Here is a 12970-nt window from a genome sequence, read left to right as displayed (position 1 = left end):
ATTTACGTTAAAGTTTTTGTAATAGTTCAAATATTTTCAAAGTCCATTGACATATGGCTTTGAAACTTTGCACACTTGTTCACCATCATGACCCCAACCTGTAGACAGGAGGAGGTAACTCTATCAAGTATTTTGACAGAATTATGCCCCTTTTTCGACTTAGAATTTACGTTAAAGTTTTTGTAATAGTTCAAATATTTTCAAAGTCCATTGACATATGGCTTTGAAACTTTGCACACTTGTTCACCATCATGACCCAACCTGTAGACAGGAGGAGGTAACTCTATCAAGCATTTTGACAGAATTATGCCCTTTTTCGACTTAGAATTTACGTTAAAGTTTTTGTAATAGTTCAAATATTTTCAAAGTCCATAGACATATGGCTTTGAAACTTTGCACACTTGTTCAACATCATGACCCCAACCTGTAGACAGCAGGAGGTAACTCTATTAAGCATTTTGACAGAATTATGCCCCTTTTTCGACTTAGAATTTACGTTAAAGTTTTTGTAATAGTTCAAATATTTTCAAAGTCCATTGACATATGGCTTTGAAACCTTGCACGCTTGTTCAACATCATGACCCCAACCTGTAAACAGGAGGAGGTAACTCTATCAAGCATTTTGACAGAATTATGCCCTTTTTCGACTTAGAATTTACGTTAAAGTTTTTGTAATAGTTCAAATATTTTTAAAGTCCATTGACATATGGCTTTGAAACTTTGCACACTTGTTCACCATCATGACCCCAACCTGTAAACAGGAGGAGGTAACTGTATCAGGCATTTTTTTTACTATCAAGCACTAAGAATAGTCGAGCATGCTGTCCTACCGACAGCTCTTGTTGTTAATTTTATTTAAGTTATTTATAACTGTGTAACATTCTTTTTTGGGATGTTTTATGTTTAAGTTATTTCTAAGTTTGTCATACATTTATTTTTAACTATTATTCAACTAAGCAAAGAAATATGGTATAAATCAAACCTCATAAGTAAGATTATTTGTTTATAAATTTAGAAACTGTATAGAATTGAAGATATACCTTGGACCTCCTCTTTTAAGATATTTACAGTAACAATGATTTAAGAATTATTTTATTAGTGCTACATTCTGAAGTGATATAATTACATTATCTTAGGATTTGTATTTTTCATCAGACATTTATACTGATGTTTTGTTGATTAATTGTTAAGAGAAGTTATAAAATATTCAGGTTTGATTATGTAATGCATTATTGTAACCCAGGCCACCACATCCCTGGTATAATTATGGGGACTTTTGGATTAACAAATCCCTGGTAAATTTGCAGTGTAATATTGACATATACCCCACTATTTTGGCAACAAAGCAATCAAATGCATTGACCGAGGTGTTTAGTGACACATCAAAGAAGTTAAAAACTGGCCAATTTCACTCCAACTATACCCAAAATCCTGCAAGGGTTTGTTGGGTTGGGGGACAATTGACTGATTCAAAATATGTATATTTATCTTTAAATACTTGGACAGTTTAGTTTCAGGTTTGCACATTTTACAAAAGAAACGTTGATTATGATTTGTAGTAAATTATTTAGAATTGTTCATTTCATTTAATTTTTAGCCTATTGAAGGAAAACAATGATTTAGTTAGAAGTAGAAATAGAAGTAGTAAAGCTTAATTGATGTCCTTTATGACCCTGGTTACCCATTGACAACTTGTTAAATAGTTTTATATTTTAATCTATATGTGACTTGACCAACTTGTATTATTTCAGACCAGCTATTGTTGTACTGCTCATGTCAATGGTAAACGAGAAACAACCATTTACTCTCCGCTGTGCTGTACTTTACTGCTTCCAGTCATTCCTCTATAAAAATGAAGTAGGCCAGTCACAAATTGTACAGACTTTGTTACCTACTTCTGCTGATGGTTAGTCGATCTTTTATAATAATCAGTCAATGATAAAACAATAATTATTCATTACAACACTTCTAGATTGTTTTGATTTTCAATAACGCTAGACAGATGACAAAATATGTTTAGATTTGTAATTACCTTTCATTTAATAGAAAAAAAAAAATGAGATGAAGTAACAGAAGAGCATATGCTGAATTTTTTCAAACCTTTCTATCTTTCAGTAAACACAATATCAGCTGGTCAGTTGTTGTGTGGTGGACTATTTAGTACAGATTCATTATCTAATTGGTTTGCTGCAGTAGCTATGTTAAATGCTATATCAGATAATGCTACACAGAAAGAGCAGTTGTTACGTGTACAGCTAGCAACCAGTCTTGGTAATCCACCTGTCTCTCTTTTACAACAGTGCTGTAATATAGTAGCTCAGGTATTTCATTCATATTTACCTTATATATAAATTTATATTTCCTCACATTATCCATGTGTAAAATAATGGATTTATTGGCTAGTGATGAAACGATCCAAAATGTCCACGTTTTCTTAAACTTACTCTATTTGTACATAGCTTAACTTCAGCTCTTTCATTTCTTTAGATTATTCTGCGACTACCGGTATTTATTCCTTAAATTGGCAGACAGTCTTAACATGCATTCCATAAAGAAGTAATTAAATCTATCACATCACTGCACGCATGCATGTAAAATATTTGCGTAGGGCATGTTTTATACATTAGATCATTATAAATGACATTGTCAAGGAATTGATTGAAATTGGTGGAGAATGGAAATTAAGTTAATCAAATTGGTTGTGAGTTGCTTTACAATTTGATGTTTGATGACTTCTTCTTTGCAGTTTGAAAGATCAAGCTGTCATAAGTTTTGCTTTACAGTCACTTAATATGAGTAATATCTTAATTGAAAAATGTTCAGAAACTTTGAATTCATTGGAGGCCTTTAATTTATCAATGCTTATTCTATAAAGCTTTACCATATCTTATATTGTAATTTTTTTCTACTTTTATTTCTGAATTTCATAAAGAATATAACTGAATATATAATTTCAGGGTGGACGTGTTCAAACAAGACTGGGTATCCTGATGTTACTGGCTACCTGGATGGCAGATTGTCCTACAGCTGTCTCACACTTCCTCTTCAACACGGCAAATGTTCCTTATGTATCCTTTATATATTATGCATCAAAGAATGGTAGTTGTTGAAACATTTTTATGCCATGTTTAATCAAATGAATAATTCAGTGAATTAAAGAAAGGGTTCAGAAATTAAATTATTGTAAGAAGAAAAAATATGAGTAACGGCTATATTTTTGTATCTACAACTGAAATTTCAAACTGAAAAAGAATATCAAGGTGAAGCTCTATGTCATAAAAAAAGAAATGTAAGGGAAGGTAAACACAACTTTATGGAGGTTGTAGTTCTACTTGAAGGTCTACTATTACATGCAATTTTGATAATTAACTGGGAAACGTCTGTCTTTTTAAAACTAAAATTTGTGGTCTTAATTACTAGGAAATTTCAGATTGAGCATACTGTTACAAAAGCTATGGCTCAGTCAACATTTGTGCCAAGTTTAATGAAAATTGAAGCATCTTTTATAGTTCCATAGCAATTTGAACTTGTAACAGGAGGCTTTTCAATGAAAACAGCCATTTTTCACAAAATGCTCATGCACTTACGGGTTAAGTCATCCTGCAATGTGACTTACATCCCCCCATTCCCAATTAGAACTGTAGATAGTTCATTGTTATAGCTGCCTTAAATTGTCAAATCAAACAGGAGGTCAAGAATTTTCAAATTGACATTATTAAATGAAATCTTTCAAATTTAAAGATTATGGATATAAGTAAACGAAACTTGAAACAAACCAACATTGATGACCTTGACATTATAACAGCTGATCTCTCAGGTGTCATCATCTGATGGTGATGAAAATGAACAGAATGTTCAAGGATTGTGTGCCTTCCTCCTTGGTATATGTCTACTTAGTAATGATGACCAGAACGAAACATTCACTACGTATGTATATACTCTTACAGAAGAGGAATTATATTAAATATGCTTGTATGAAAGTGGGGATAAAGAAAAAAGAGAAAAAATCCCTTTAAAACTTGATTTACTTTATGTCAAATGTATTGTTTATTTTAAAAGTTACCACTTAACTTTTTGATGGGTCATAGGTTGATAAGCATGGATATAATGTTGGAGAATGCAAACAACAATGTATACTGGTGGTAAATAATGAATCCAGATCATATCATTTATTACTGTGACTTTGAATTACTTGCTAACCTTCATATCTACTAGTCCTATGTAGCTTAAATTTCTGTTAAAATTGCCAATTCTTGAAGGCGGAATATTTTTTTTGTAATTTGTAAATATTCATTTTCATTTTTCTAAAACAAACTAATGACTTGCTAGAAGGCTGTATGGATATACTTTGGTTATTTCTCATCCCTGAAAGACTGCATGAAAACACACCTGAAGTTTTCCTCCATCAATATAGTTTTGAAAATCAATATACGGCCTTTACTTTGTCTAATGGCCTTATGCAAAACTAAAAATTAATTAAGATATTATGAGATGTAAGTTTGATTATGACATTATATTTTCAGGGCATCATTGCGACAGATTATTGAGAAGAGGATAGGGTTAGAGGCTTTCACAAACAAACTAACTCAAGTCACCAAGTCAGAGAGTTATACACGAGCTATAAAAAAACCTCACATTAATTATAAACAAGCTAGTGAAGTTGTTTTTGACTACGAGTTTTGTAGATTGTTTAAAAGTGTAGAACGTAAGTAAACTTTATTTTTATTGACAAATTAAATAGAAAATATAATGTCTATAAATTTTTGTAAAATGTGGTTTATGTATATTTTACAAAAATTTTCTGTAAAAAATTAAATTTTTGATTGTAAAAGAAATTTGTAGAAGAAAGTCAATTCTGTAATGATATTTCTTTTGACTCTTGGAGGTTTTCTTAGACTAAAATCATGACCAATATTTTTGACTCTGAGGAAAAATGTACAAAGTAGTTATACTGGTTATGAATATTTAAATCTTGTAAACCATATCACCAGGCGAGCAGTTATGGGCCATCATGGCTATCTTGTTACATTATTATCATTATGTATAACAGCCTGACGGTGAGATGCATAACTACTATATCTCTACCTGTTATTTCAGATGACATATTAAAAGCTTTATCATCTAATAATAGAGAAGAAAGTAAGAAACAGTTGGCCAATCTGAAGGAACATGAAAGTATAGTTACACAATATAAAGACTTAATTCAAGAACAGGTGAGCTCAAGTTTCATACATTTACAACTGTTATATTTCTAATAGGAAATTTCATGTATATTAAAGTGTACCTAGTCCCCTGCTTAGCTCATTAGAGCTTCAGATTTGTTTAGAGGTTGTTGGTTAGATCCAAGAACGAAGCAAATTTTCTCCATAACATTTGATTTCAGACATTGAGTATAATAGTTGTCTGTCTCTCATTGCTGAACCATAAATCATGTAGGATTAGTAGTCTGTCACTTGCACAGAAATTGCTCATTACTGGTATTCAAGAAAGCCGGTAAGATGGACTTATTCCCGCTATATGGCCAAAAATTTGTGAAAATCTGCGTAAAAATAAGGCAGACAAATACATGTATCTGCTAAAAATTTACACTATAATTCAAATTGAATTCTATTAAAATGTTATTTAAGTTTCCTTTTATTTTGAAAGCATTTCAATGTATATTATTACATACATACATTATTACATACATCATACTTTAAACCAAACCTTATTTGTTAACTTAAATTTTTGTAATGGAACATGATTATGTTTGTGATTTTACATTTCAAATATTGCTATAATTACAGGATGAGAGATTAAAAGATTGCCAGGGCCGGTTAGAGTCTATAGAAGGGGAATATAGAAAGGCTAAAAAACAGTTAGAAGATTATGCTCAACAAATTCAACAGCTAAAAGACCAAAATGCTTTATTAAAAGCCACAAAAGGTATCAACTTGAAGACTTCATTAGAATATGAATTTTTTATCAAGTCAGATTCTACATTGATTGAAATACTGTTAAAGAGTTCATCATATTAAATTTTATTTTTTATAGAGATTTGTCTTCAAATTTTTAGTGAAAAATGTTGTGTTTTTCTCCAAGACTTAAGTTAAGCTGGTTGTTAAAATTTTTTCAGTAGTTTTGGTAATGTACAAGACATATTCTATCAGCTCATGAAATTGTGTACTTATAAAATATTCTGCTATTGAGTAAGTAATAATATGTATGTAATATGCTTTTAAAAAATAGTTTTAAGAAACATGGAAACCTTGACCATTTTAAGAAAAAAAATATTGTTTATCACTTTTTCTGTTAAAACATTGTACATAGATGTTGTGTCATTGAGTATTTATATTTTGTTGCAGGTTCTAAAACTTCTGATGGTGATAAAGATGAAGAAGTTAGAACTTTAAATGATAGAGTACAGTCCCTTAGTTTACAATTATCAGAAAAAGAATCACATATAGAAAAATTAGTAAGTATCCTATCAAACATGGTTGAATGATACTGTATATATCTAACTAATAGAGATTTGAATCCTGCCATGGATTACCCTTGTTTCTTGTTAGAAAAATATCCAATAAAGATGTAAAAGATAAACTTTTCTAACAAGATGCATGCCCAGAGAGTCATATTGAAACTATGTCTGTCATGTTAACTGTAAACAAAATGTAAATGTGACTAAAAACAAATTTAATCAGAAGATTTTTAGTAAGGATATAAATTGAATTTGTCATAAATCACAAGGTGAAAAATTTTAATTTGTAATTTTTACAATAGTATCAGCTTGTTAAGATTTTGATGTGGAATTACAAATTGCTTTCCTGGAATGTCTCTCAAAGATGACTTCATTATATATGGTGTACAATTATTATGAATATCCCATCTTTCTGACAGACATGTTAACATTGTGAATTTATTTACCACAGAAAACAGATTTATCTGTAGTAGAGGCAAGGGTTGTTGCTCAGGAAATGGGTGAAGAGGATAAAGAAAATAATCCCAGTGAAACAGCAGTGTTACAACAAACTGTTAATAGGTTAAATACAGATTTACATGAATTGCGTGTTGAACTGTCAAATAAAGACGCAGAAATTAATAAACTAAATTCTGAGTGTAGTCAGTTACAAACTCAATTACAGCAAGTGGTAAGTTAATATTCTTCACTATAATAAAACAATGTATTATCTCAATCTTTATAACCAACCCCGAATATTAAGGATTCCTCCAGCTTTTAATCTAGATAAAACCATCATTTTTTGGGAAAGTTTTAGAAATTGGTACATACTGAATAACAGACAGATCATAATAGATGGCACAGATATGCAGGCTGATCTTTGTCTGTAATGATCACCTTGATAGATTCTGTTGACCCCTGTAGGTTAAGTTATTACATAGATTTTATGGTATTTATCTTAATTTATACCTGTGACATTTCGGGATTTTATGTTAAAAGGACTATCTACTAGTTTTTATTTTTGACCCTTGTTTCATTACAAAATACTGAGTGAGTATGTATAATAAGCCCAGGTTTGTTTAACTTAAACCTATAGATTAACGTAGTTGTTTTGTAAGTTTTATGTCAGCCATTCATTTACAAGTGGTCAAATGTGCTAGTTTTTGAATTGTTGTATATGATAAAACAATTCAGCCTGTTTCTATTTAACTCAGTACCTAGTACTTAATATGGAGCATTTGTTGTTAAGCTGGGAAAAATTACTCTATGAGATACTCTGTCATCATTACTTTAATTCGACTTCACTTAACCAAGCCCCTTGAAAATGAAAAATACCTTCATATATTTAATTATGTTTAATGGTGTTTTCTTTTGTTCTCGGACAGCAATCAATATCAAATACCAGCAATGAAGATTCAGATGCCAAAGTAGTTTCTCTCTCCGAGGACGTGACAAAACTAACTGATGAGAGAAATACATTACAAGACCGAGTGAAAAAAGCTAATGAAGAAAATTTAAATCTCATTGATAAAGTTCATGTAAGAAAACTTTTTATATATTACATTTACATATTTTGTTATGAATAATCTTTTTATGAAAGCAAGATGAGGTTGATTCATTTAATGTTACCTTGTGTAACCTTATACCTACATAAAGTTTTTTTTTTTAATTATAGTACTTCAAACTTGAATTGTTAATTGGTATTACTAATCGACTATTGAACATTTTCATGAAGTTGATGTTGCATTTAATAAGTTTCAAAGCAATTCAAATTTCAAAGTCGTTTATTTTACAAAAGTTGTATTTTGAATAAATTTTTCAAACATCGTAAAACTATGTGAAACAAAAATGCAAACATCTGTTCTGAAAATATGATTTTAATTTGTTTGATGATGTAAGTATATTTATATACTGTCACTTTATGCTATAATTTATGCAGAAAATGGAGGACGAGTTATCTAAGAAAGATGGAGAAAAAGATATGATTAAAGAGGAGTTAGAAACATTAAAGAAGGAACAGGAAGATTTATTGGTGCTACTAGCTGACCAGGACACTAAAATTGACAAATATAAACAGAAATTAAAGGAGCTTGGACAAGAAGTAAGTGCTGTAAAAGTTATGGATCTGGTATCATATGACATACACTGCTTTGTATAAAAATAATATAAATGGGTATGGTCAATATACTAACAATTGGACTATTTGGTATTGACATATTTTTTAAATGTATCTTTTTTTCTAAAACAGTAAAGGAGAAACATTTCTCTGGAAGGGTTTCATGTATAATCAAACTTATTAATAACTATTATTTTTACCTGCTAATTTTTTGATGACTTTCACTTCTTTGAATTCAATTGTTACTGGATTCCAATGTAAAAATACAAAAATTGAGCTAACAACAATAAAAGGGTTGGTCAGACTTCACAAATAACGCCTGGCTCTCTACTGGTGGCAAAGCCTAATCACTTTTAGTTCTAACAAGGTCAAAGTTTTAACCATTTCAAAAAAATATTTAATATAATGAAATAATAATAATATTAATAAGTTAATAAAGGTAATATATTGAGGTAACCACTTAACCATGGTTTGAAGTGAACAAAATTTTGTGTCGATGTCAAGTGAGCTATTTGTATCCCTTGTTTAAAGCAGAATATAATGATTCCTTATGTATATCCCTTGTTACACAGCTATCATGTTATTTTAGATATAACATTAACTTCTATTATTTTTGTTCATCAATAGGTCGAAGAGGTAAAAGATAATATTTTTAATTTTCCACTTTGTTTCCTATTATTCCCCAGCATACTGCTTATGTTTAATTGTGCAGATTTTGTCCTTGTTATACCTTTCATATTTTTGTTCTTTTGAGAATAGTTTATTTTATGTGGTTACTAAGTTGGAGAGGCATTGTATATCATGCATGCTTTATCTGAATATTATATGAAAAATCTTATTTAAGCTTTTGGTAAGTTAAGTAGATAAGTGATTAAGATTGCCTTGTATGCTTGAACAGAGTTTTCTTCTACATGTTTGTCTTAAAATAACTAAACCAGTTCATATTCAAATTTAAAAGGTTAAAACCTGAAATTGATAAGGTAATATAACTAAAAAAGATATTTTATTACTCATTTTTTTCTCTCCCATTGTGCTTCTCCCTCTCTGTCCTTGTTTTTATTGCTTATTTACTTTCATTTGGTTACTAGATAATATATTAGGTCCTTGGTAATTAATTCAGTTAATAACAAGTCATGAGAAAAACTCAACATGGTTTTTAAAAAAAAAATGTTGTACATTTTTAGCTCAACTATTCAAAATTGTACTCACCCACACTTTGTTTAAGTTTTTGTGTGTAAGTTGTTATCTAATCTCCAAAACTGTTGAAGGGAACACGTTGAAACTTCACACACTCAATTAAGAGCATAATAGTAGGTCATTATCTAAGGCCCATTACTCTAACAATTACATGGACTTTGTCAGAATTATGGCCCTCTTTGAACTTAAAATTTTTTACTTTATCCAGGCTCTTGTTTTACTATCAAGCACTGAAAATAGTTGAGCATGCTGTCCCACCAACAGCTCTAAGTCTTGTATAAAAGATGTGTTACATGCATGTATAATTTTTATGACAATTTGATTGTCCCCGTTGACTTGATACATAGTTAAGACACATGCATTAAAATGGATACCTATATAGAAGCAAACAATTGGCAACTTTGACATCTAAAACATAATAATTATTATTATCTATTTCCTATAACTGATATATTATTGTGTAATGTTTGACTTAACATGTGTAGAATTTTTACATTATATTTATTGATTACTGCCATCTTCTTATAAAGTCTTTTATTTGTTGTCAATGTAATTCACTGTCTATGATTTCAGGTTGAGGACGATGATGATGATGATGACTTTGATGTTGAAGATGATGATGATGAAAGCTGAGAAAATAATACAGTTGCTATGGAGATATATTCCATATTGGGATACCTGCTTTAAGACTCTGATTTTTTTAATTAAATAAAGAATGGGAGAGGTCATGGTAAAAAGTCAGAAGGTTGAGCTTATTTATTGGACTTGGGTCAGTTTTGATTTAATGATATATATCAATTGAACACACAGGAATAAAACAGAAGAAAGTAGAAATTTATCTGCGTTGCTGAAGCGAAATTTTACATCAGCTTGTAATCAACCATTAATCTAATGAATTGATTGCTGGGTGAAAGAATCAAAGTTTTATTATTGTACACCAAAATTACAGGTTTTCAAATGCAATAACATTAGATAACCACACAATTGAACCATAATTTTGTTAAACCAAGTTGTCCTAGTATTGTTAACCCATGTACAGTATTTGTAAGTGATTGGCAGCTTTTAATAAACACAACATATAGATATCTTAATGTATCTTAGTCTACAAACAAATTATTGCTATTCTGTATAGGATAACTGGATATTGTTTCAACCAACTTTGTCATGACTGTTTTCAAAGCATTTTTTTGCCTACAAGTTTTTAATGATTTATGTAAACTCTTAATGGGAGTAAATCAATGCAATATTGTTCTCTTACAGAAAGTTGCTGTGTTCAAAACTGGTTTACAATCTCTTGATAATTAATGTAAACCTCTGATACAAATAAAACATTAAAACTGTTCTATTCATCTAAATAAGACCATTCACAAACAGAGCACAAATTTTTGAAGATTATTAAATCAAGTGTGCCATAGATAATGTGATGAACGATTAACTTTGAATGTTATGTTCCAAGTTTATTGCCCATGTCGGTAATATTCAGAATAAATTTGCCATTCATTTTCATTAATCTTTACTTAGAAATTCTATGGAATAAGGCATTGAATATTTGGTTGCTTTTTTGGAAATGAAATGTTATTGAGTGACCTTGATTCAGTAAGTCAAGACATTTGCACAGATTGTATATATTAAGTACTGATGTTCATGAAATAATCATAGGAAAGACTTGGAATGTTTTGTTTATGAAATAATCATGTGGAAGATTTGAATAAATAGAAGATCTTAGAATCTTGATGAGAACAATTTAAAAGGTGCCATGTGGAAATGTTCATGTTATATGTACCAATCAAACATTTCTTCAAAATTCTTGTTGTTTTTGTCTATTTCTTCATAACACCAGTTTTATACCATCTACTGACCCATACAAGGCTGTTGTCAATTAAAAAAACGACAACAAAAAAACTTCACCTTAAAAAAAATCACCTTTAATACATATATTTCTAGGGGCGAGCTGCATATTAATCATCTAGATTCATGTAAATATGTAAACCTTTGATGAAAATTTATCTTTTTGTGACACTACTTTGTGTGGGGCAGTAGCTGTATTAAATACAACAAAGTGTCAACTTCTGTATGAAATATTTGTATAACTAACTAGTCATCTTTGTTATGTCATTGTGCATTTGTTCAAATTCATTAACATTATTGCTACAATCATTTGTACAGTCGATTCAGAGAATAAATGAAAATAAAAAATTATAAACTATACAATTTTGAAAGTGCTTCTCTTGAGATTTTGGTTAAGTTTTTATCATGATCGTTTGCATTGTTGTTGTATAAAAATTATTTGTTCATTTTTCCCCAAAAAAATATTCTTTTAAAGGCACATTATGCCTCAGACTTTTTTTTCTTCTGTAGAATGGGCAAACATGTGTTTTATACTGTTGCAATAATGGATTTAGAACATGCTAGATGCTTGTCATTATCACCCTGAAAATAGCATTAAATGTAAAATAATTTGTGTTGCAAAATGTTAACAAAGTAGTATTTTGACTTCCATACAAAATACCAACGCTACTTTTGCTTGACTTTTTGACAAACACTAAAGAGGCAGTATATAGCTCAGCTTCATGGCCAATGAGTAACATTTTGGAAACTGTAACAGAATACCAAAAAAATGAAAAGCTTTTGAAAAATTAAAATGATAGCATTTTTGAGATTTAATGGGCCTTTAATATAATAAAACAAGTGCTGCATATTTATGTATTCATGCTTTTATAGTAACATTGCTTGAGGTGAATTATAAGGTAGCAGTTGTAATGAAGATCACATTGTGAAACACATTGTATAATGACAATGTTTAAAAGGCTGATGAAATTATGATTTTATTTCATGTTCTGAATTGTAATTCCTTTTATTTAAATTCAATGGCTTTAGAAAAACATGTTTTATTTTTCTACCCTTCATTTTGTGTGTATATGAATGTTATATAAGTTGTATTTATTTTGCTATCAGATGGTTAATTGTATATACAAATGGTCTTGTTCATGACAGGGCATATATTATATATATTGAGAAAATTCATGAAAATAAAATGATGAAATCTTCTTTCTTGTTTGTTACTTTGAGCCAAAGTTCTATTGATTTTAAGCCTTAACCTGCAATATAGTGTACTGGGATATCCTTCATGTTACTGGACAAAATATGATGTTTTTTCCATGAAAACCAATGAAGTGCAGAGTTAGGATTCTTGTGCACTGCACTTCCAGTCATTGAAAGAA

General features: G+C 29.9%; 1 protein-coding gene across 2 annotated transcripts in view; it reads left to right on the top strand.

Annotated features, from left to right (window-relative positions):
* The window catches only part of LOC132713831 (general vesicular transport factor p115-like), a 29332-nt gene extending 16536 nt beyond the window's left edge, over window positions 1–12796 (top strand). For both annotated transcript variants that reach the window (XM_060696507.1, XM_060696506.1), the window contains 12 exons: window positions 1752–1906; window positions 2116–2321; window positions 2958–3068; window positions 3806–3927; window positions 4524–4705; window positions 5098–5213; window positions 5787–5925; window positions 6345–6454; window positions 6909–7127; window positions 7822–7974; window positions 8376–8537; window positions 10323–12796. In XM_060696507.1, the coding sequence (XP_060552490.1) occupies window positions 1752–1906; window positions 2116–2321; window positions 2958–3068; window positions 3806–3927; window positions 4524–4705; window positions 5098–5213; window positions 5787–5925; window positions 6345–6454; window positions 6909–7127; window positions 7822–7974; window positions 8376–8537; window positions 10323–10382 (1735 nt within the window). In that variant the 3' untranslated portion in view covers window positions 10383–12796. The remainder of the gene's footprint in view (window positions 1–1751; window positions 1907–2115; window positions 2322–2957; window positions 3069–3805; window positions 3928–4523; window positions 4706–5097; window positions 5214–5786; window positions 5926–6344; window positions 6455–6908; window positions 7128–7821; window positions 7975–8375; window positions 8538–10322) is intronic.
* The last annotated feature ends 174 nt before the right edge of the window (window positions 12797–12970 follow it).

This window comes from Ruditapes philippinarum, unplaced genomic scaffold, assembly GCF_026571515.1.
Source record: "Ruditapes philippinarum isolate M1 unplaced genomic scaffold, ASM2657151v2 ctg587_1_1_1_1, whole genome shotgun sequence".
Classification (NCBI taxonomy): Eukaryota; Metazoa; Mollusca; class Bivalvia; order Venerida; family Veneridae; genus Ruditapes; species Ruditapes philippinarum.
Note: the sequence above shows the minus strand (reverse complement) of the source record. Positions and strands in the feature narration are given on the sequence as shown.